Here is a 25,488-nt window from a genome sequence, read left to right as displayed (position 1 = left end):
ATCAGGGGCCATAAAGGGGGCATAATTTACACAGGGGCCAAATAAACGTCCATAATCAATGCACATTTCCTGATTCAGTAAGTTGCACATTTATGTCTGTACTTGTTAACTGTCAGCTCTATAGCTTTGAGCAAAGCCACACATTATTGTATATATTTAGAAAAATGTTCTGTGTTCATAACTTGTAATTCAAAAAAGCTTTTATACAATCTTCTCAAACTGTCATATACTTTTTAGTAATGTTGAGTTGATATAAATGACAAATCTATAAAAATAAAATAAAATCTGAGATTTCAGTTTTATTGATTTGTAACAATTTCTAAAAACATGTTTCATGTTGTCACTATAGGTGTAGGTTGATACATTTATATTTCAGTTGAGTAAAGGGGGGGGGGGAATACTGTATGAAAACCCTGTTACCTGTTATTACTGTGGTGTTTGATGGAATCTGAGAACTCCTCACTGTGTCGAGTCTCAGTGACATTAACCTCCAGCACACTGCTGCTCTCTGAGCTGCTCTCCTGATGGTGACAGTTTAACATTCTTCAACTCATTTCAACCAGACGTCCTCAGTCTCCTGCAGGCTACTTCCTGCAGCCCATGTGATTTAACTGAGTTAAAAATTGATTTTGCTGAAATGGTTATGGGAAATTTTACATTATTCATCCACTTTAAGATCAAGACGCGTTTTTCAAACTATATAACTCTTCCAGGTCATGCTCTATGAAACTGTTCCACAGAATATTAAACCCCACTTTATTTTCCAAGACATAACCTTTACATGAGTTTTATTGTTATGAGAAGTGGAAACGCGGCTACTTAGTACACAAATTATTAAGAACACTTAAAATCTGGCAGATCATGAGGTGGTTTGGGATTTGATTTCTTTAGTCAAAAGAGTCCTGGTCCCAATTAAGACATAAACTTGAGATAGTTGCACCTGCATGTAAGTGTGTCTCTTACTGAGGTCTCCTTGGGGTTTTCCTTTCTCAACAGCTTCCCATCTGTATCAAGAACAGCCCACCACCCTGAGGACGTCTGGAAAAGGGCTCATTAGTGAAAGAGTGAGAAACGCAGCAAGAGGAAGGCTAGTTAGTCAACTGACAATCCACAACACCAGAGCCAGGAGATCCATCCAAACAACTCGTTATGCTTCGACAAGCACAATGGAAGAAAACCAACACTAACTTGAGACATAACCGACTTTTGCTTCTCAAGACATCAGCTGCTTTCACACATGCAGTGAACTTTAATCTATGCACATCCTGCGGAGGGGCTGCATGTGTGAATGAATGAGAGGCTCTGGACTTTCTCCGGAGTTTCATCTGCTAACCCCCAACTGAAAAACATCTTAATGACTCGATGTGAAAATACATCAGGAGCACCTCCACGGGATTAACTGTGAGCGAGTGGGCGTGATGATGTTTCTAACATGAGTCGATTAAAAAAGGAACAAAGAAATAAATAACAAACAAAGAAATAATACAAATATCTCAGGATAAAAAGGCAGTGACACTGTAAAAGACGTCAAAAGAGCTTTTGGTGATAAGGGGCCATCGGTAGTGTGATTAACACATGATCTCCGCTTGGGATTTTATATGTTCCATCCCGTCTCTGCCGGCTGTGCCACCCGGCACCCGACCACCCCAGAGATTTCTGTGTTGTTATGAGCGCGTCTGAGCGGAGAATCTCCTGCTGCGTTGTTCAATAAAAGGCAAACTCCAGAGAAATGCATTATGGGAAGTAAAAAACTGTTAAGAATCTATCAACAGGGCTCATTAAGATCGATACCAGTTACTGTTTTTTCACGCTGGGGAGAAAACCAGTGTAATGGAAAAAAAACACAAGTACTTCCATCTATCAAGCAATGTGTCAATATCGCCGGCCGGTGCTGTTGTGGGATTTCACGGTACACATTCAGCCCCTTGATGAAAGTGGAGGAAGGCCACGGGGTATCTAAACATCACAGGCAGCCAGGAACATCCCCTCATTGTAGTCGCGCATGCACCTCTGCAAATTGATTTTCTCTGGCAGGCACATGCCCACGCCACAAGACCCACAAATGCCTCTATAAACAGGACAGTGAAATCAGCTTACTGCGCTAACCTGCTCAGTCACCAGATCTCAATTGAGCATTTGTAGGGATGACATGGTACACGCTGCTGCTGCTGCTGCTGCTGCTGCTGCCGAGGCCCGCCGGCGAACACCAGAGAGCTTCCTCAGGGGATTCTCCGGCACAGAAAGCAGAGCTCTAATGAAGCTCTGCTGCTCTAATGGCAAACAGGGGGTCAAGTCAGTGTTTAGAAAGTGTTACTAATAGTGAATTATACTGAGCGTACACCCATTTTGAACAAACACACTAAGCCTATTTGACATCGGGGCCTTCCACCAGCTTACATGACATCAGCAGCCTGTGAGGGAAATCTGCTTGATAAAGCTCCGGAGAAACTTCAGAGAAAACAATGGAAAAATCCTTGTGGCATATACTTGTAATCCATACACAAATCCCAGGCTTAGACTTTAAAGTGTATGCTTAACCTGAGTGTGACATTGAACCACTTCCTGTCAAGTGCATGTTGTTGGATCTTTAAGCATCCTCCTCATACTTGACTCACTGAGGGTTCTGTGATCTCTGTCACCGCGCTGCCGTTCATCTCGGCTTTTATTGCCGAAATTAGCTTCATCTTATAGTTCATTACATAACGTCCTGACAAACTGCCATCTCCTCAAGAGCATGGCAGGTATCCACCTCTTTCAATCCAGTCTGTCACAAAGAGATGTTTGAAGACCGGTGATTTGTCCCTCACTATAATTTCTGATATTCTGACACCAACAAACTCTTCAGGCGCATAAACAGTATCATGGTCAAATGTGGCTTGTGGCGAGCACATCTCATCATCTTCACACTTGGTGTTTTGTTAAGGGCCCAAGAAACTGCCTCTACGTGTTATGCCGTCTGAATTTGGTGGAAATTGGACATGTGATATGTTCAATATTAATAAACTTTGAATAAACAGGCTACCAGCGCTCTATAGCAGTGGTGACTGGGACGTTATCCATCATAACAGCGCGTTCATGACAAAAGGTGCATTCACAACGGCAACAACTTATTCTACAGTTCTGGGTTCTGGGTCAGGCTTTGCCGAACTTTGAATTTATAGGTGAACAGCTCTTTGTGCAGCAGAGGTGAAGCAGCTTCAGAGTCCTGCAGCATTTTTTTTTAACGTGCTACAGCTACATGTCCCTGTATCAGTTTCAGAAAGAAACCAGAATTACCACAGGCCAAGCAAACAGCCTTTTTCACACTGGCATGTTAAGAATGGCCACTACGCTAAAAAAGGTCTGTTGCTGTAGCATGCAGTCCAATGGTAGATCATAGAAACTGAAAATATTTGCTAATAAAGAAATATAACACTGTAAATACATGCATATTAAAGTACAATCAAATGTCATCTCATTCTGTGGAGCAGCTCTTCCTCTTAGACTCAATTCTCAGCCACTTGTAAAGCCCAGAGCCTGACAGAGAGGAGCAGGCTAAATGAGACTCAGTTCACCGTCGCTAATGCTGCAGTTTTTACTGCTCTTGCATGCTTGGACAGATGAAGTGGAACTCGGAGTCAAGTTGTACAATTTCTCTTCTTTTAAAAAGTTTTTCTTAAGTCGAGAGTGAATTTCTGCTCAAACAAAGATTATTTGCCGCAGTATCCGTTTCAGGCTTTAAAGATCTCAAATGTCCCATGAGCAGCGATGGTGGTGTAAATCTTATTTTGGCTTTAACCAAAGAGTGGTCATCAAGTGGAAACTCATTAAAAGAACAGTAAAGGTGCAAAGGAATGAAGAAGCAGACTGAATGTTAAACAACCAGCTCTCTGCTCAGTTCACTCCTACAGCTTCTCCTCACATTGTAATCACTGTAGCAGAGTGCAGAGTTGCATCATGGAGACAAAACCAAGCAAGAGAAACATTGGAGATCACTATTTTATATTTTATATATAAATTAAGGATTTATACATTGCTGATAAAGAAAAAATACAAAACATTTTTGATCTTACATGACATTTACATGTGGGATTTTACACAACATATTCAATAACTTACAAATGCTTTATTTGCATAAAAAATATATCTCTTTACAAAAGTTTTGTAATATGTACATATTCATATACACAGGATCTTGAATGGGATAAACAAGTGTGTGGTACATTTAAAAGCATTCTACTCTACTCTGGAATCGGATGTGAGACTGACTTGTTGAATACTGTTTTTTTTTTAACCAGATGCATTTCTTTTCTCATCAATAAGAAATATGAACTTGCAAAATATATTACATATTGATAACACAAGACATCTTGCCAAGGAATGCCATCAAGTATCAAAACTGTATAAATGTACAAAATGTAACGGCAATGACAGGAATCAACTGAGTGGTACAAAGTACGATAGCAGCAACTGCTATACTGGATCGCTTTATGCCAACATGCACTGGTATGAAACCATGAAACAATGAGCTGCTGTTCCAACACACATCTTCTTAAATAAATCAGCAGACCTGACATTGAAATCAATGCAAAACTGTGCAGAGAAACGACACTGATGTACAGCTTCACTAATAGAGTACATGTCTTCTTTAAAATATATGCGCATACAGTATCCAAGGCACTGCAATGATGTACAGATGTGATGACAGTGTCAAATCTATTTTTTTTACTTTGAAACCATGGATGGACTTGGATGATAGAACAACACTGATGGAGGCTCATGTTTAAGTGTGCAAATTCTTTTCTCGTTTTTCTCCTTGTACTGTACATTTGTTGGCAGAAGCTGATGGTTCAGTAAGACACTGAAATAACCACTTGAGTCAGTAGGTGTCAATGAGACGGGCCGAGGTCTGTATTCATCCAGTGCCTCAGAGTAGGAGTGCGCATCAAGAGTTCACCGACTAGGGCACGGTTTCCCAAAAGAAATAAAGAACATTTAAAAAGCGCTCATGATAAACAGAGATGACGCGGTGGTTGCACTTGTTTGATTTCGGATTTCCTCTAAAGTAAGGCAGATGCTTCTTCAAATTTTGATCAACACAAAACAAGACAGCGGGATTCATCTGACCCCAGGCTGCCCGACTGACACGTCTTTGAACTTTGAGTCACAGAAATCCAGACTGAAATAAACTTCTGGGAAATCTGGCCTGCTGTGGACAAGGAGCACTGTGGCTATGCTCAACCTCGTCAGTCAATAAAACCTGAAATAATTAGGATAGGAACTCCCACTTTGAGATGCTTGATATCTAGAGCCTCGGGGGGGGCTAGGGTTAATTCACTCCAAATTTGGTTTATTTGGGACACAAATACACTCAGAAGGAAATAACAATAAGAGAGAAAACACCTGAAAGGAAATCAGGTGTCACAACTCCTTCAATAACTTAAGGATCAGTTAAATAGATGCATGATTGGCCTCATATAGTCAATATGCTGAACGGTACAGTTTGCCTCCACAGCAAGTCAGCTAGAAAAGTTCTCATACTTAAAGACCATATCTGTCAAAAACTAAATCACTGCAGACAACTTGATTATAAACTCTATAATGTTGAATATATCTCTTCTTAATAAGAAAATGAACTCTACTGTTGTCTGATTACCTGCACTGTAACAATAGGAGCCCTAGCATACCCAGTCACATTTGAAAATAAGTACTGCAGTCCAGTAATTAAATCCCTGGCCATATATTTCATCAGTCGGAGGTACCAGCTAATTAATAGGTATAATTGACCACATAACCTTGAACAGAGAACTGCGCCGACGCTATTCAAAGAGCCATTTGCTTTTCTACTTCTCCATTACCTCTCCCACATCAGCCTGCATGGAAAACAGACTCTGAAGATGAGGCTGATCAACTCCCAGTCGAGAGGCTCCTCACCTCCATAAGAGAAACCAACCCCCATGAGGATGAATGGGACACTAAGACAAAAACAAACAGAGGGTCTCGGTCTGAGCTGTTTTCTTGGAAAAACAGAAGAGGAGTTTAAATCTTTCATTTGGCATTGTGAAGTAACCCCTCTATATTTATACTACAGAGCATAAAATACTCTATTTTATCTATATGCCAGAGGCTCTTTTTTATTCATGAAGCCAACACTCACAGAGTGTAAAGAACTCTTCTCTCCACCGAACACGGGAAGATCTCGAAAGGTGTGGAACCTCCTCTCCCTGTCTCTCTAATCTTTTACCCTCCGTGTAAGATCAGTCGCAACTTAAGTGTTGCCGAAGGTGTGCTTAAGTTTCTGAGCAATTCTTTGTGTCCTAGTTGTATGCCATCAGAAGTAGGGAAAATATAAATATGTCATTTTTATATATATATATATATGTAAGTCTTGTCTTTCTCGTATACTCAGTAGACATCAAACCATGGTGCAGATGGTGTTGAGATTGGGGTCGAAGCGGACGACTTTCCCTTCGGCAGCTTTTGTGTTTGTGTTGTACATGGGATTCTCGAAAGTAGCCTGTCCATTGTTGTTCTCGTGGACAGAACATCCGGTGTACTGCGCTTTATCTGTTTTCCTGGGGAATAAACCAAAAGGAGGTTGCACATTAGTTGAGAGACGTTGTCCCAATTATCACCGCTCCTTCCAATTCAATAAACATGTTTCCATTATGTTGCTGGGGACAGCTGCAGTAGGTAAATGAGGCTGAATGGTAATTACTGTTGAAAAGAGCAGAGGAGCGTGATGCCAGTTCACTGGTAACTAATATAATGAGTGCAAGATTTGCATGTGACAGAATCGATGTGTGTGTATTGTTCTGAGAGATTATCTGTTTAAATGAAGACAAATCCCTCCGTCAATACTGCATACACACATTTATACTGTGCTGTACTTTTGTATGTTTAAATACAGCATTATATCCAGATACTTGGACTTGTATTGCTGTGTAATGTGGTCTAGAATGTGTTGACTAATATCGCATCATGCTTTGAAGCACCTCACTTGTAAGCTACTGTATCCAGTGAGGAACCATGGCGCAGTAAAGGAGGCTGTGGAAGTGGGCTACAGTGAACCGTCAACCTCATCTTCCTGTGCAGCTCCTCTGACTCAACCCAAACCGACATGAATCTGTTTCGTAAACTTTTTCAACATCACATCTGTGGTAAATCACCTCAAAACTCAACCTGGGACACAGACTCATGGAAATGTGCTACTTTCTTTTTCATGTGGGATCCGAACGGATGCAGACTACAGCAGCTGCTAAATCTGGGTTCCATGCCTCTTGTGGACGACACCAGGGCCGACTACGTACCGTTGCTTGTAGAGATAAAAACCGAGGCCTGCAAAGATGAGGGCAAAGAAAGGCACGAGGATCGCGACAGCAACAGAGCTGCTGTTGGTGGAGCCGTTGGTTTCAGGGTCAGCGAGGGTCACGTTCTCCCTCACACTCAAACCTGAAAAAACAACACACATTTAGCCACATGACACATGAACATGAAGAAAATATTTAGATTAACAAAATGTAGACAACAACAACAAAGGGAATAATAGAAAGATACGTATCATATGCTGATGATGACAATGATGATGAGGATGATGAGGATGATGATGATTATCACAATGATGTCAAGTCAGAGACACAGCAGCCAGTTGATAAAGACGACAGCCGTGATGCGCACACTGATAATGATCTGCGACTGTGATAATCTTGTTGAAGACAATAATGAGATTATTATAGTGACGTGGAGCACAATCAAATGAAGGACGATGATGTGTGTGTGTGTGTGTGTGTGTGTGTGGGGGGGGTTCTCCTCTGCTGTGTGACTGTGGCGGTTGGTGGATGACAGCAGGTACGAGGGGCAACACGCAAAAACACAGAGCAAATATTATTCTGTTTGAAAACTAGTTCAACCTTTTTAAACTGGCTTACAAAGTGAGCGTTGTAAATTAGCCCGGACCTTTTATCTATTACAGTAATAGGTGCAAGAGAAAACAAACAAGGCTTCCTTTGGTTCTTTGTTTGTATTCAAAGAAACAACACCTATGTCGTAACATTTTTTTCATTCTTATAAATCATCCAGTCTGTTCTCTCCATTTGAAAGTAGAATATTGTATCTAACAGAGTTATGTCCCAGCAAAATTTGATCATATTATTTACATCTGCTATATTTTGTAACATCTATCTACTCATTTCAGAAATCTCTGTGTATCTGTATGTAGCTTACATAGCTCAAGAACAATTCATCTCATCTGCTTCACAACCAGCATGTGTAAGGGTCCAAGGAAGTACAGTGTAAGATTTGGTGTAATTTGGACACGTGGTACTCATCAACACAAGTCACGTTGTCAATCAGCACGTTCAGGACAATGGAAAAGACAAGTGATTCTCCAGTTCAGAATTCTGTGGACTGAGTTCTGCAACTGGTCTTTACTTGCCACGGCCTAATTACTGCAGGTCACTTCTACTGTTTCAAGAAGGAAGCTGCAACCAGTATCACCACAGGCCAAGCAAACAGCTTTGAATAAACAGGCTACCAGTGCACTGCACTACGACTCTGAATTTTCTATGACAACAATTAATTAAATAAGAACTGCAGACATGTTTTATGACATGTAACAAATGGTTTGACTAATAATTACTGAATAACATGGTAAAAAAAACTTTTAAAGTAGAATTATTTTGGCAAACGTACGATATTTCTATTGTGAAGAAATGGGCCTGAGAAGAAGTGGTAATGGTACAAACTGTATCTGGTGATGACACATACCAAGTCTCTGTAGTCCGAACTGTCCGTAGTCTTTACCCTGTATAAAGCCTTGGAATACGTAGCTGCCTCCCTCAGGCTCAGCTGAAACCTGGTGGAAAAAACAAAGGCACGTTTTGTTTCAACTGCATCAGAGACAGTATTGCATCTGTTCCACACCACATCAAAAACTAAATATACACCGAATTTAGTCCGACTGTCCACATGTTCTGTCAGGCTACATTCAAAAATAACAGCTTGTTTCTTTGAAACCCTGTGCAGTATGCTATCAATAGCTCGGCTGCGTGCAGTCACCTGTCACACGTTTTTATTAAGTGGACCTTGAAGTTTTTGTTTTTTTCTTCCCCAGAGGAGGAACTTCTTGTATTCTGTAGTCATTCCATTTCCCTTAGATGTCCTGTGTGTGTCTAAGCGTATTCAGCAAAGGGTCAATGTAGAAATGCTGAAACGGTTCATACAGAGTGCCTGCTGCATCCGATCCACAGCCAATATCAATATATGTAAATATATATGCCAGGAGATTACTATTCTGCTTGTGACAGTTTAATGTGAAACTTTCCTTTCACTAATAATGAGCAAACGTTGGCTTGGTTCAGTCCAAAGAAGATTATGTTTGTCTCTTAATAGTGGTGTTGCCTACAATATTCTACTCGTATGTTAGACTGAACAATAAATAAATAAATAACGGTATAAAATAAAAGACAGTCACAGCTCTTGGTTACTTCTAAAAAGATCGCTTGCCAGCTGCTTCCAATTCCAATGTATACTCACAAATCCATCCATTGCCCAAGTCTCCACAGTAATCCTGCTCATGGAGCTGTGGGCCAGTGCTCTCATCTGGTACAGCAGGAGCATTAACCGTGCCTCCTGGCGCTTGTACACTCCTACAAGGTAGAGGACAAGAGGCAAGTAGAGAAATGATGTGAGGAAAGTGATGAGGAACACAAGTGCAGGAAAGCGATGGAGGAAAAGAAACAGACGGAGGAAGGAACTGAAGAGAACAGTAGAGAAGGGGGACGAGGGGCGGACACCAGAGAGTGTTGAATGGACATTTAGTCCGTCAGTGCAGACTAATACGTCCGTTTTTAGAGCAAATAGTTAATTCCAACTCTCATGCATGATTGACATGAGGCACATTAAAATAAATGGAAGTGACACACAGAGGTAGTGAGGAGGAGGAGAGGGGAGGAAGTAGAAGACGGATGATTTATAGATGACTCACCAGAGAGCAGAAACTCCATGCTACTGTCGCTTAAAGTTACATTGACTTTTCCCGTCGAAACATTAAAACTTGTGACTGTCAGAGTCATCGGCTGCTTCTGGCCCTTGTAATCGTAGGAGCCCTTCCAGACAAAATCAGGGGCAAAGACGGTGTCAGGAACTTGAGAGAAGAGAAATAAAGACAGATGTCATTATGTTACATTGTCAAATAACTGAAAAACAAATCAGCAGTATCAAATGTGTTATTTTCTAAACAACGTGAAATCAATATTATATTTTACACTTGAGCTTAATACTTGCACCCACACTGCAAAATGGCAACAGAAGCAACATATCAAACAGCTGACGACAATCTGTTCATTCATTTCATTCAATCTTAAATAATAATGACGAAATCTATTCTGACAGATAACTCTGAACTCTGCTGAACTTTTTTAATAGTTACACACCGATAAAACTTTTTGTATCTCTGTTATTACAGCACACTCATTATCTGCTGGTAATTATTTACCAGGGAATTAGAAGTCATTTATCAGTGCAAAAAGGTGAGTGCTTATAATCAGTACCAACATAATAACAGTCAGAATAATTACCCACTATTTACAAGATAATTTTAAGCAGCTGTTTTAGGAGGCTGAAAAAGAGAGACTATTTTCCAGTTGAGTGACTTTGATAGCGCTGTATCTTATTACTTAATATGATACTGAATAAGAAAAGGTTACATTTTATTTTACAAGGGCAAATACTACCAACACTTTAAAAGATTTCACTGTACCTCATTGGTGATACCATTTGCTGTCTTTGATTTTATATGACATAGTATTATTTTTCTTGTTGTCTTTGATTATTTTTGTATTCTTGATTGTCTTATTTGTGAGCCACTTTGTAAAGGTTTTGAAAAATATTATTATGATTATGATTATGATTATTATTATTATTATTATGTGTGTCTATCATACTAAGTATCTTTACAGCCTACAGCCATGCTAGCTGCTTCTGGGAGGCTTTACAGTACTGACAAACTGTAGCATGCTAATATGCTCATAATTACATTTTCTTCATAATCTTCACCATCTTAGTTTAGCATGTTCACATGATAACAATTGCTGATTAGCACCAATCGAAAAGTACAGCAGAGGTTAATTTGAATCATTACTTTGTCAAATTAGAAGTTGGACTTTCCGACACAAATCACACACAGGGCTAATGATTGTAATTATGTTAGCGTCTAAATTCTGAACAATGATTTTTCCTTGTTGTATCAGCGCTCACTGACACTCAAGGACTTGAACGTCTACGTCATAAATACAAAGTAATATCTCTGCAGGTTACATTCACTTATTATTGCACAATTTACAAGAAATTACCTTGCTGTTCCATTATTTTCTAATATTAGACTAATTACTGCGGGTTTAGACGATAGAGCACATATTATGGTCTGTTAATATTCCCTGGTGATATTGACATTTAATTATGTTTTGTAGCAATTATTCATTCTAAACTACTCAGAGAGGAATCAGATAACAACACATGTTATGGTCATGATACGAACAATACACAGTGGATTATACGCCCATGTATTTTCATTATGAGCTAATTATTTTCGCCCACTAACAATGAAATGCTGACTTCAAAGCACAGTACCACGACTATTTATACACAGTGATTAAATCTGTGGACAAAACTATAACATAAACCTACTGGACGGGTACAGAGCTGCAGTTCCAGCTCTTGAGCACAGTCAATGCACTGACAGAGAAATTGCACTATTCAAAAATAAGTTCCTGTAGCCGACACTCGTTCTCAAGAACGGACAGATGCAGAGCTGCAGATTTCTGTGGCCAACATTTGAACAGCTTGTGAAATTCAAAACTCACCATTTATTTTTGGGCTTGGTGTCCCTGGTACGTGTTTGACAGTTTTCTCATGTGATTTGGAGCCAACTGCAGAAGAACATAAATATGTATGTCACAAATGTGTAGCTACACACGGCAAAGCTTAACAGCTGGAGGATGTTGGAGGAGTAATCACTGCTTTACTGTAACATGGTGCCTGCTTTAAAGATCTCTGGTGGCTCAGTTCTCACAAACATTTACCAATCAACACATTGCTCAAGCTTCAAGTTAAAAAGAGAATCTCAACAGGAGCATATTAAAAGACAATAAAATGAAAGAAGTGACGCAGTGGGTTTACAGATAACATTAGAAAAACCACAATGTGTTCATTGTATTCAGTGAAAAGAAGTCACACAGGAGGTATTTTTAAATACTAAGTGTATACACACGTGTACTCTGTTCGAAACTCCCTACCCTTCACCCAAGTTTTACTGCATCCCCCACCTCCGCCACATCTTCTCTATCATCTGCCCCCGCAGACCTCTGGCAACCACATACCTCTGCAGACAGGCACCTTGCCAGTCCAGCTGCCGTCAGAGCGGCAGACACGGTGCTCTGAACCCCCGGAGAGGAAATAACTTGGCTGACAGGTGTACACCAGGGTGTAACCGTAGGAGGGCAGGTCTAGACCCACAACGTCAGCATTGGCAGGACTGCGTGGCTGCTTGCAGGAGTGAGCTGGAGAGCAAACAGAGGGCAGACACCTTAGTACACACGCTCACATCCACACTTACGTCCACACACACCTGCACACAAACAGACAGACAGGAAGATAATTAAGCACTCAGTGGGAGACAGAGAGGTGGGAGAGGGTCAGAAAAAAAGGGGATAAAAGGAAGCACAAATGTTTTACAATTTAATTGAGTCCAGGGAGCTATTAGAGACCATACTGATACTAATATGTCTACTTTCTGGTCTTATATTAAAATGGACACCTAAGGCTTGGGAGATGCACTGCTTGATTTTGGAATGTGGTCACTTGCAAAAAGAACAGGCCTTAAATTAAGAGAACACGATGTCTCAGTTATTTAAAATTAGCATTAGATTGCAAATGTACATATGCATTATAATTCTGACACTAGCTGAAACCAACATTCAGGATTGTTTTTGTATTTGTTAAATGAATCAAAAGACTAGAGCGAGCGAAATTGTCCTGGAGAGAATTTGTGTAAAGTGTAAATCTTGCAAGCGTGTTTTCCATAATTAGAAAGTCATAAAGGTGCAAGGTCACGGACGCTCATGGACCCTGGAAGTAAGCAACATGCCTGTCATCATGTGATGGGAGCTATGACGTGGTCAATACTACATTATAACACGAGTACTCATAGGTCAGACCACATCCATCTTTCAACTCTGCAATCATTTTGCTCCAAATCATTTGACATAAATGCCTGCAAACGTACGCAAAATTGCCTCTGCGGTAATTCCCACAACAGGAACGCGCACACAAACACATCAACCATAACCACTATTAGCCTACTAACCTGAGCCTACAGTAATACTTACCTTAACTGACTGGTAATATTTGGTCAATAGGAGGTTTTTATATGCACCCAATGTTCACCAGAAACCAGCAAACACACTAAATATTTATGACTATAATTCAGTTTTCTTGAGTTTGACTTTCTCCTCTTATCCATTTATTCGGTCTCAAAAACACAGGTAGGTAGTGACATGCTGCTTTATGCCAATGTTGCAAAGCTTTATTTCCAAGAATCAGAGCGGATCAGAAATCAAGTACAGAGGCTGCAACGTTGTGTTGCCAAAACACTGGCCTCCTATAAACCGCATTAAATATTTTAATTTTCTCATGAGTGGGTTGAGTATACTAGGTTAGTTTTTCACATCAACAAACTCTCTCCAAAACAAAAATATATGCAAATCACCTCACACCACCAAAACACTGAGGAGTTGAAAATTCTGGCTCTGAGGCGTCAAGAATACTGTGAAAATAGTTAAATAATTTTACAGCCTGTGAGTGAAAGAGTATGTCGCCAGCTGTCAAATGGGAGACAGCTGCAAGTGAGTCACAGTAGCAAATCGGTCCTTCATGGCGTCTTAATGATATTAGTGGCAATAGGATGTGGAGGGGACGCCAGGATGAAACCCAGTTTCTTGGCTTTATGAGAGGAGACTGCAGGAAATTCCCATTGTTGGATATTACTTTTATTGGTGTTTGAGCTAGTAACAGTATGTGTTTGTTTGACTTAGGAAATAAAAGTGTCACTGCTCTTCAGGGTAATTAAGGTTCAGTAAATTAAAGTTGAGTGTTCAAATTTGGCGACTATCCACCTCAGTTACAGGGACTATAAGAATTTAATATACATAAAAAAAATCCTGATGGAGAAAGCTCAAGGACGACTGTACGAGTAAACTATGTTCCACCCTGAGCTTTTTCAATGGCTCTGCACATCTGGCATATATGGATTCTATTTACACTGCGAGAATCAAGAAGAACTGCCTCATATTGTCGGGTGTAGGTCTGGAGGCCTAAAAAATAGATAAATAACTAAAGTCAGTTTTTACTGCCTGAGTACAACTCTATGTAACCAATTTAAATGACAAACTGCCAGCACATGTCCAGGTTGGTTGTAGAGTTTGTAGACCATGAATACAGAAGACACTTACAAGACCATGAATTGTTATATGCCATATCCCCCATCAAGCTCTGCTGACAGTGCCATGTTTACTTACACTTCAAACGGCACAGCATAGCTTTACTCCTGAGATTACACCAGTCCTCAAAAGACACTTTAACTTTTTTTCTGTCACACCACAACATGTAATGTTCTCTGTTTGAAGTTGGTGTCTCTGATAGAGACGTAGTACATTAGTTAGGGGCACAGAAAAACAGAAATAGAGGCAGATGCACAAAGGCAGCCCTGCTGTTGGAGTTCTCTAGAGGTTGGACCGCAGCAGACTTCAACAGCAGGGGATGGTCATGAGGACAAAGCTAACTTTTCAAATGTTACCATGTTTTTCTTAAAGCTATTTTAGGTCAACTTGTCAGCGTTGCTTCAGAAAATGATTAGATAAGATTAAACGTTATAACCACACACGGGGGGGAAATTCAGTTGTTACAGCAGCAGGCGAGTCACAATAAGGTAGAAAAGAGAATAAAAATATAAAAAGGCTAAAGAATAAAAATAAAAAAAGTAATAAAAAATGCAGAATATGTACATAATATACTCATTTCACTGCAGAAGTGGTATGTATAGAAAGAGTAAAGTGCAGTTGCACAGGATAATTGCACAAGCATGTAAAAAACAGTTATAGGCAGATATTGTATACAAAAAGAATATATATATATATATCTCGCAATATAGGATGAATATATGCAGGTATAAATATAAATGGGTGTGAACCCACAATAATAGGTATAATACGGATAATGTGCAGAGGAAGCTGATGTACAAAATGACATATTCCGTTATAGTGCGGTAGAGTGTAGAGTGTAAGTAGAGTGACATGAGAAAAAAGCCCACAGGATTGTATTTTTCATTCCGGATGATGCTGTAGAGTCTGACAGCAGTGGGAATGAAGGACCTGTGGTAGAGTTCCTTCTTGCTGCTCAAAGAGCTGCTCAGGGGCCCCACAGTGTTGTGTAGGGGTGAGAGGTGTTGTCCATGATGGAATTCAGTTTCGCTAAAATCCTCCCGCTAAAAACCAACCTCCTCAGTAGAATCCAGAGGGCAGTCCAGGACCGAGCTGGATCTTTTAACTTGTCTTTTTCTGTCCATCTCTTTCTGTATCCCCAGCAGACAATGGCATAGAATACTGGAGAAGCCACCACAGTGTCGTAAAAAGTCCTTAATAGTGTCCTGCAAGAACCTCAGTCTCTACAGCAGATGGAAACAACTCTTGTTTTTAGATAGCACTAATCAACCAATCAAAGTACTTCCACATCCATCCTTTCACACAGCGTTGCTATATACGTTTCCTATCACTCATCATTCACACCCTAAATTGAGGACTCTTGTGAGTAAATCACGAAATCTGAGCATCTGATGAACTGCTTGAGTTTTTTGGGTTCTACACGGTAGACAACAAAGTAATGAATGTAGGTATTTGAACAAATTCCACGTCATGTCATATTAATTCGAACTGGATTTTTTGAAAATGTTACTGTTGGCTTTTATGTCTCCTGTTCACATATTCAGACTAATGGTTTGCTACTAGCTCAAATTCCCAAATGTCACTGTTGTTGCTTTGCAGTTCAGAATTATGACGAGGATTATGATGATTTTCAACACAAAGTGAGGTGACAAGAAATTTGTGGATTATGGTGTGTAGCTTTTAACGAAAAATATAAATCTGATAGAAAGATAACCTGATTAAGATCCAGTGACTTGTGTCCATTGCATCTATTACATTCATTGGGCTGGTAATCCCTCTGAGATTTTGCTTTAGCCAGCAGTACAAGATTGGTTGGCTTCACTTCTAAATCCATTTAAGTGTCTTCATGGTAGCAGAAGACCATTTAATCATAGAGAAAGGTATTTTGGAGGATTTGTGGCTCTGAGGGTAAAGACCGAGGGCAAAGAAGACCCTTTAGCCCTGTTGAGTCAACTGGGTCTATACATGTGCACATTCATCGTGGATTTACTAAATAATATCATACATCAAGAGATTACATTTATATTCATTTTAAAGCAGAAATCCACAGTATCCTATTGATTTATGTTTTGGATCTCAACGAAAAAACTACACTGTTAAAGACACAGACACACACACATGTTACAAGTACTGGCTGTTTACACCAATTGCCAGGGAATTAACTAATGTGTTTTTCATGTGTTAATGTTTTATGAAAATCAAATTTCCCATGTGGAAACTCATCAGTTTTGTTCATCAACTAAATATCACCACTGTTTGTCTAAAGTTAGCCAATAAGAGTTTTAGAAATTTGATCAATTTGAAATGTATTCGTATTTTATTTCCTAAAATCTGGTTATCATCAGAGAAACATTTCTCGATTTTAATTAAAACTGTAACAATGAAAGGACGAGGGCAGAGCAAAATCAATACATTTTTCAAGTCCCCGGAAACGATGGACCGGAGCCAGAGAGCCGCTCCTGAAACGCAGCAACCTTCGCTGAGACAGACCTGGCAAAGATGCTGCTGCACCTGCTGAGCAGAGCCAGTCAGGAAATTTAAAACCTCAAAACATCAGGCCGCTGAAAGAAATCCAGACGGGCTGTCAGGCTGCCATTTCAGAGGTTCACACAAAAGAGCATGCGATATATGTTATTTTATGTTTACCGCTGTGAAAGCGAATGTAGCTGGTGTGATGGCTTGCAGTGTATCCAAAGCCAAGAGGGTTGAAGAGTGGAACCTCTCAAAGGCCATTCATGTTCCACTTATAATACGTGAGACTAATTACAGTAACCACATGGAATCCAAAGGGAGCAAATAATCCATTAGCATCAGCTGTAAACATGTGTTGTTTGATTTATACACCTCTTTTTCTAGTGTTTCATCACTCAGTCTTTGCTTTAAATTTCATGTTCAGTTTTGTCGCTCTTTAGGGGAACCATTAACCCTTACTCTGCGATATCAATTACCACATTCAAACATAGCAGTAGCGAGTTTGAATGTGAGTTCAGACATTTTCATTGGGAGTGGAGAAAGGATTGTTTGGCAGTAGCGCACTTAGATCTTGTTATTAAGCCTTCAATAACAGCACTGGTTGAATCCACACATGCGTCAACATTATAATAGAGGCCACATTATTATGCATTAGGTTTCCTCAGGGGAGAAAAAAGAGCAACTTGAAAGTGACTCCAAGAAAATTACATTTTAAAGTTTAGAAGTATATCTTCTTGTTTAGTGGTTTCTGTTGAATTATTTTGGGTATTTTCCCTTTTCCTTGGAAGCTCAAAGACAAAGAGCTTCTCTCACCGGATTTTGCCACCCCAACATTTAAAAGATTGTGGAGGCGGTGCACGCAGCCCTCGAGACGAAACTGTATATTATCCACTGTGCATCAGTCATTTATCTGCATGCTAACATTATCTCTCACCTGACACAGCTGTCAAACCTGTTTCCAGACGGAGGATTTCAGTTTTCCTGTGCTAGTTTGCCAGTTTGAGGAGTTTGCCGGCGCGTTCACCTTTAATACTGTTGACTTAAACTAACTTTGATGGTTCTTTTATTTGGTGCGACCTGTCACAGTGCTGGCAATAAATGCCATTGAAGAGCCAGGGGATGTGCACCCTCGTGAATTATTCCTGAGGGAACACGATGATGGGGTCAGCAGTTTGAAGATACAGGTGGAGCAGGAGCTGAGAAGCTGTCGGGTGACAGAAGGCTGAGCAGGAGTGCTGTTCTAGATTTATTTCTGCTGTCAGCTGTTCAAATGAGCGTTTTATAAAATATAAATTAGAGGACTCACCCCCTGAATGACAATAAGACTGTAAAAGTGAGAGTTTTGTGAATATTTTGTTGCTGTGTTCTGTAGTGAAATGTTGTGCATGACATAACACATTTTTAAGGTTTCACAATCCCTCTAAAACATACCCTCCTCCAACCTAGACTCATGAACGCGTGCACGCACACGCGCACACACACACACACGCAGACTCACAAATAACACCCTGCTGCAGAGTAGATCAGACAGAATGAAGTGTAGGTATTATGTCTCTGCTTCCTCAGCAGAAATGTGTCTGGGAAATTTAAGTAGGTGTTACATCTCGGGGTGATTATGAAGACAAGATTACAAAGATCATGTGAATCCCCTTTTTATCACATAGCTCAAGTGTTGTCACAGTACGAACATAGTAAAATGCAGACGGTAGCAAGGATCTGAATATTTCCATGAAAGATGCTGTGGCTGAGGGGGATTCCACTGAGGTACAGAATCACATCACAACTTAGAAAAGCACTTGGCTTGGCAAAGCAACTGGGCTGAACTGCACAGCCCTAGTTCGGTGTTGGTCGACAGTTCAGGTAGTTCAAACAGAGTGACAGTAATCACGGTCAACACCTCACTCCCAGAATGACTGGAATGGCAGATTGATTGAGGCGCGAGCTGCAATCTACTGGGAGGTCAAAGGCTATGGCAGGATTGAGTGAGGGAGAGAAGTCGCACTGGAAGGAGGGAGAGGGAGCGAGTGGGGGGGTGTGGGTAAAAAGAAAAGAGAGTGTCTGAGGTGCCAGCAATACAGATAAACACTGACAGGATGCCAGAAGGGTTAGTGGAAAACAAAGAGAGGGAGAGTGATTCAGATACAGAGAGAGCAGGAGGAATGAGCACTCACGGATGCATGTAGGCTGGATGCCGGTCCAGGTGAGATCAGGCAAACACAGCCGGGTGGTGGAGCCCTGCAGTAGGTGTCCCTGTTGGCACTGGAAGTCTACTCTGCTGCCCACCTGGCCACAAACAGACAGCACATAAAGTGGAGGGAGTCAATACACTGATGCAAATGCCAATAGGCTCCCAGCATCAAATCTAAAGAGCTTGGAAAAAAATACTGCACACTAACGTTTTTTTCCCTGTTTTTAATGATTATCTGTAGTGTGTGGAGGCAGATGGAGACTATTCCTAGAGGCGATGGCACATGTTTGTGTTCTCAACTGATGCAAAGACATTAGAAAGTGAGAGGGAGCTGACTTTCTAGTAAGATATATAGAACCCTGCTGTTTTCAGTTATCTTAATAAATGACTTTTATTTTCAGCTGCCATCGCAGTCAACGGTTTGAAGACAGCATCGACACTGTATTTTCCCATTCTGTGGTGTCAGGATATTGGTTAAGTTGTTCAGTAATGCAGAAAAATGCAAGACTACAGCCGTTACAAGCAGTGATCCATATAATAAGCTGCTTCTGCTTTCAGTTGGGACAAATTTCATTTCAGATATTCAGCTGAATGTTGTGGAGAAATTGTTTGCACTTAACTTGTAAGTGACACTCTAAGAGCAACAGGGAGGAAATAAAATGAAACACACTGGCTGAAAGTGTCTCAGGGGAGCTGCTGAGCACACATCAACGACCATGATATCAATTTTTTTGACCATGATGCATTTCAGCATTGCTCCTTTCACACGTACGCTCAAACTGCACAGGGTGCACATTATCATAGCTCTACATGTGCACCATGTTTGTACCCAGTGTGGTGGAGACATTCAGCTGGTTTTTCCTCGGTGCAACCACCTGTGATGGATAAGTACACGACTCACTGTTTCATTCTTGCAACTGCACACCATCATGCAAAGGAATAAATAATGACTCTACAAGGAACATCTATTGGAAACTGCCCATTTGAAAGAGGACTCATGCTGCGTTCCAGAAAACTCAGATATTCCGACTGGAAATTTCCAAGTTTCGACTTCCAAGCGTTTCGATGCACGGTGATGGCACGAGGTCAAATGTAAACAAACATGTCTGACAGTGAGAAGCTGATGTTTATTTGGCTCGTGATGAGACAATTAAACTGTGACCGGTGCAACCTCCGTTCACACATAAATAAAGCAGAGGAGGGAAAACGAGGCATGAGGCAACAGAAATCATTATACATTATATTTTACGGCAATTTTATACTTGGAAACACATTCCAATACATAAGAGGGAGAAAAACCCGCGCACACGCACTGTCACTCAATCTCACAAATGAGGAAACAAGAGTCCAACAGAGGGTTCACAAGTTGGAACTCCGACTTTGAGTGTTTTTACATTGCACCTTATCGAGTAGGAGGTCAGAAAATTCAGAGATCTGAGTTGACTGGAACACAACATAAGTGCAGGTAGCATGGTAGAGCTGTGAGCTGAGAATGGTACTTTGATTTGGTGCGTTTTGTTTACACTCATCTACCTCCGCCTCTCAGGTACAACAGCCAGGCTAATTCACTTGGATATTTGCTGTGGATTTATTATTATATGTATATTGTAATTAATAATGTTATTATATCATTATTAATTTATTATTATAATTTAAATTAGTGAAGTATATCACAAAATACATAATGTGGTCCATATGTTATATGTTATATTTTGTATTAGTGAAGTACTGGACATATATTTCCATGCTACATGCCTGTTAAATACACTGTGGTATGTGTTTACTTGTGCTGCCTATACTCCAGTGAATCCTTTCTTTGAGAGGCTTAGTTTTTGAGGTTTGTGTTGCACTAGACTGCAATGTATCGGAAGTTTCTAATATTAAGTCAAAATACTGTAATCACCTTTGTATATAATGCAGGTAAGCTCAAGAGTTGTTTTTTATCTAGGAATGTTTTTTTTTTTAGATGCATTAGAAAAACACTTTCTGGGACAAATTCCCCTCAGAGTTTAAGTAGACATTTTATGCAACACTTGTAAAAAACCAATCCATTTCAGGTTTTGGCCCATTTTACCTTAAAGCCTGTTGTGTAATTCATGAAGCCATGCTCAGGTGTCCCCGGATTTTCACACGTGGTTCTCGTGGGCTCTGGAACAAGAAATCACCGTTATGATGAGCACAGGGATGCAGGAGAGTAAAAATGAGAATATGACAGAAGGGCAATCATTGATAATGACTAAGCAATTTCCCTCTGGTGTACTATGTACCAGAGGACAATTACTGAAGTGGCAGGGCAACATGGGCAGAATATCCTCGCAAAGACTCTTTGACCATCCATTTCTTAGAAATTAAGTCATAATAATATGCACTTGTGAGACTATTAACAGTCGGTGAGACTAAATTCGAATTAAAACACAACCATGTGTAAAAAAATGTTTCTTCAGCAGTTAACATTTCCAGCGCCACTGAGCAGCAAATATAAAGCAACATCTATAAAGTACCACTATAAATAATGTATTTCATTTAAGTGATTTAGTTTTACATCAGTGCCAGATGGTATCGCTGGGATGCGAGTTCACCTTCAACTTTGTGTTGATAATTCTGTTAGCCGCTTCAACAGAATCAACAGAGAGAGATCATTTGGAAGATTTGTCACATTACAAATTCACTTTTGATGCTACCTGGCAGACATTTATATTTCTTCATTTCACTAACTTTCTTATTTTGCTCTACAAATCAAAAAGCACATGTCTTGCATGTGAGGCTAATGTTCAATACCTATACATCGAGGCTGAGATCCGCTCCAAGTGCCGTCCTCCTGACACATGCGTGTTGCTGATCCGACCAGCACATAGGGGGCGCTGCAGCTAAACGTCACCTCTGACTTGAAGATGAAACTGCGGCCTTCTCTCCGTCCCTTGGCAGGCATACCAGGGTCTCCACAGAACTTTGCTGCAGAGGAAGAAATGTTCAGCATTGCTGATGTGGGTCAACAGATCCAACACATATTACACATTTTCCTGCAAGAAATCATGCAGCAGTGTATCACTCTGCATCTCCGCACAGCTCCTTCAATCGTGTCAATGTGGATACACACTTGATCTGCCTCATTTTCAAACATGAATCTGTTTATAAGTGCATAACATATAAGGAATACCACAGCAGCTACTCAACAGAGTGCAGTGTTCAGTAGACTATTCAGGATTCAATTCAGAAATAATAAGTCGTGTGGGCTGATGCTGTGCCCACATAACCAGACCGTGATGAGGAGTGCCTACAATGTTTTCATCTGCTGTTGTGCGGCTTTGTTTTGTTTTGATTGTTTTTTTACTATGTCCAATTTATTTCTGTACCTGCCTGCAAAAACTTTCTACATGATTTAAACAGTCTTCGTGGACTGAATTATTCAACTGCATTGACATTATGCCTGTTGCACAAATTCCTTTGGCTATTTTTTCATTGCATGTGGGCAGATGCATTGACATTCTTCTCTCAGGATTAATTCCTCCGTCTGACCATTTTCAGTTTCCAACATCACCCTTTCTGCTGAGTGGTTATAGGAGATATGAGGATATTCATCTTGGCAGCAAGAGGTAGAGAGCGAGGTTATGGCACTCAATTTTAGATCAAAAATAATTAACAAATGAAATATTAATTTTTCTGACAGGGCCTTAAGGTTAACACAACTGGAGCCATCTGCCACCGCTGCTGCTCTCCATGCCTCTAGTATGATATTGCCTATTTGATGGCACTCCAGCCACAGCCCCAGCAGATGAAGCCTTTGGATTAGTGCTGCTGCTCATTCAATTTATTGCTTATAGACATCTAATCAAGTTGCCTGGAATAATTTAGGCTGAGTAGGTTTGATGGGGGGGAGGGGGGCTGTTTTACAGCCCTGCCAATGTATCTTTCTATTCATCTGTACTGCATATATAAATTCATTAACATTCTATAACCATACTGATGAGTAAAAGTTACTTGTTAGCTGTAGGAGGCTCAGAAACACTCAGTGTGTGAGAGAGCAGAGGCGAGGACAAGAGTCACAGCGTTCAGTCACGCAGCCGGAGCACTGCGGGATCAAGCCAATAATAAGGCAGGCTGCTTCTCCAGACCTGACATGTGCTGCTGTGTGGAGGTCTGGAGACAGAGATAAGTTCTTGCTTGCTCTCTTCCAAAAAGACAGGAACCAACAGGGGCTTCCCACAGCCAATCCCTGACATAATAGATATCCAGTAAAGGAGTAGATTAGAATCCAGCCTATGCAGGAATGGCTGTATAAAGCCATTACAGCAAAACTGTTATCTCAGAAACAAATCCTTTTATTCAGAGACATATTCTTTCCTAGAAAATATGTTTGCCTATACTGGAGGTCCCCTCTGAAAATGATGCATTGTGAGTTTCAACCACCCTGTCTCCAACTGTTTGACCGTATCTGATGTGACAACAAATACAGATGCAAATGTCTGGATGTCCGGATCTGAAACGGATTCCTGTCACTTTTCAAATGGCATAGTAATACTTAGTATTCGGACAGCATTTTTTAGGATGGTTGATAATACAGGCCAAACAGGTGACATGCACATCAGTCATAAACTTCAAGCCGCAGGGAAATAATGTTCTGTTTTATGGATATATAAGAGAAATGGCCCCAGGCCAAACCCAGCTCAGCATATTTGATGTGCTTGTGTGTGTTGTGTGTATGTGGATTAGCAAGAGACAGAGAAAGAGAGAGAGACTAGTCAAACTTTTTCTCACTCGCTCTCCCATTGCCTCTCTCCTTCCTTGATGAATTATCAATGCTTTGAAGTAATCAGTATGCAGAGGCCTGATTCAAAGTTAGGATCACAGTCTCATCCCTGCAGACACATGAACTAGCATTCTCAGATACTGAAATTTGCTGCTTGCTCTCTTTTTTCCCCCATGTGTTGTTATACAGAACGTGAATATGTGTCTTAATCCTGTTTGGCTGCACATGCTTACAATGGTAGAGATTTTAAGAAATGCACAGAAGGATTTGCTTTTACAGATGCATGGCATCTCCTGCAGTATTGCTGAGCTGTATTTAAATTAAAAGGGCTGAGTATGAATAGTAATTTCTCTCAAATATACAGTGCACCCCTACTATATGTTTAGAAAAAAACAGCAAGACTGTGGCTGTAAAATTATTCGGCACCAAATTAAATTAAATAAACTCATCAGGTTTCAGTGGCAGCAAATGTGTATGACATTGGCACAAAGAATCTGATTATCCCTCCCGCTGAGCTTATAATTTATTTTGGTGAATGCAAAATAACCTTAGTCAAGACAAGACAAAGCAGTGTATTGACTCATGTTTCGAGAACATTTTTATCATTGCATCTCATACATGGATTTAAAAACATTATTGGCTGAAGTGCATTTACACCTGTTCCATGACAATTGTATGTATAATTAAAATACTGCAAAGTATCTACACTAAGGGTCAGCCCCATAGTTAAGTTGAGAAAATGAACACTAAGGATCTACATCTTAATGACACAGTGATTTATAGACGGTAGTATGGAGCCTGAGCCGGCTGTAGGTAGTGGTGTGCTGGTGTTTTAACACACATATAATCCTTTCTGCCTTTAATAACCTAATATGATCTGCTTTTTCTTCTCCATTGTTCCCACTTTTCAGACTCATTTATTTGCCCGAGTAACGTCAGTGATTTATACCAGACCTGCTCCCACTTTAAGTACTGTAGTACGAGTCTGCAGCTCTAACAACATCTTTAGGAGAGCCAGGTTCTTCACAGAAGTTAGTTATTGATCAAACAGTTATAGAGTACGGCTCTGAGTTTATGTCAGTTTTGCACCAACATTGGAACCTGCATTCTAGGTCGTAAGTAATAGAGCTATTAAATGTAATTACTGCATCAAAAACAGTTCTCCACTGAGACACAATAAACACCACTATGTTACATCATGGAACATAAAGGTTACTCGCTTGCAAAGCCGCAGGAGGTTGATTTGGTGGTGCTGATGTAGAAAAATGATTATAATGTGTTGACGGATGACACTGGCCATCAGAACTGCAGTAGAAAGTATATATGATTTACAGAGCAGTAGTTTATCCATTTTATGTCAACATGATGTTTTTTTAGCCACCACAACAAATAAGAACACAGATACACATGCACCGCAATAAAAATAGGCAGTTAGTCACTTAACAGTGCTAAAGCACATTTCTGCTCCTAGCAGACAGATATGATCCTTTACATTTAAGGAGGATATAAATCAGACAGCATTGTGTACATTGACGTGCATCAATTACAATAACAACGACAATGTGGCCATTCAGAAGAACAAATGGCTGCTCGGGGGGCTGTGCTAC

General features: G+C 40.3%; 1 protein-coding gene across 1 annotated transcript in view; it reads right to left on the bottom strand.

The window, feature by feature from the left end:
• Positions 1–3,971: 3,971 nt before the first annotated feature.
• LOC118114004 (CUB and sushi domain-containing protein 3) overlaps positions 3,972–25,488 on the bottom strand; it is a 216,408-nt gene continuing 194,891 nt past the window's right edge. Inside the window, exons 61-70 of the mRNA XM_035164185.2 lie at positions 21,913–22,086; positions 21,209–21,282; positions 19,118–19,229; positions 12,357–12,536; positions 11,841–11,906; positions 9,965–10,123; positions 9,514–9,626; positions 8,746–8,833; positions 7,290–7,431; positions 3,972–6,554 (exon numbers count right to left, since the gene is read on the bottom strand). Coding sequence (XP_035020076.2) covers positions 6,395–6,554; positions 7,290–7,431; positions 8,746–8,833; positions 9,514–9,626; positions 9,965–10,123; positions 11,841–11,906; positions 12,357–12,536; positions 19,118–19,229; positions 21,209–21,282; positions 21,913–22,086 — 1,268 coding nt within the window. The 3' untranslated portion in view covers positions 3,972–6,394. The remainder of the gene's footprint in view (positions 6,555–7,289; positions 7,432–8,745; positions 8,834–9,513; positions 9,627–9,964; positions 10,124–11,840; positions 11,907–12,356; positions 12,537–19,117; positions 19,230–21,208; positions 21,283–21,912; positions 22,087–25,488) is intronic.

This window comes from Hippoglossus stenolepis, chromosome 8 (genome assembly GCF_022539355.2).
Source record: "Hippoglossus stenolepis isolate QCI-W04-F060 chromosome 8, HSTE1.2, whole genome shotgun sequence".
NCBI lineage: Eukaryota > Metazoa > Chordata > Actinopteri > Pleuronectiformes > Pleuronectidae > Hippoglossus > Hippoglossus stenolepis.
Note: the sequence above shows the minus strand (reverse complement) of the source record. Positions and strands in the feature narration are given on the sequence as shown.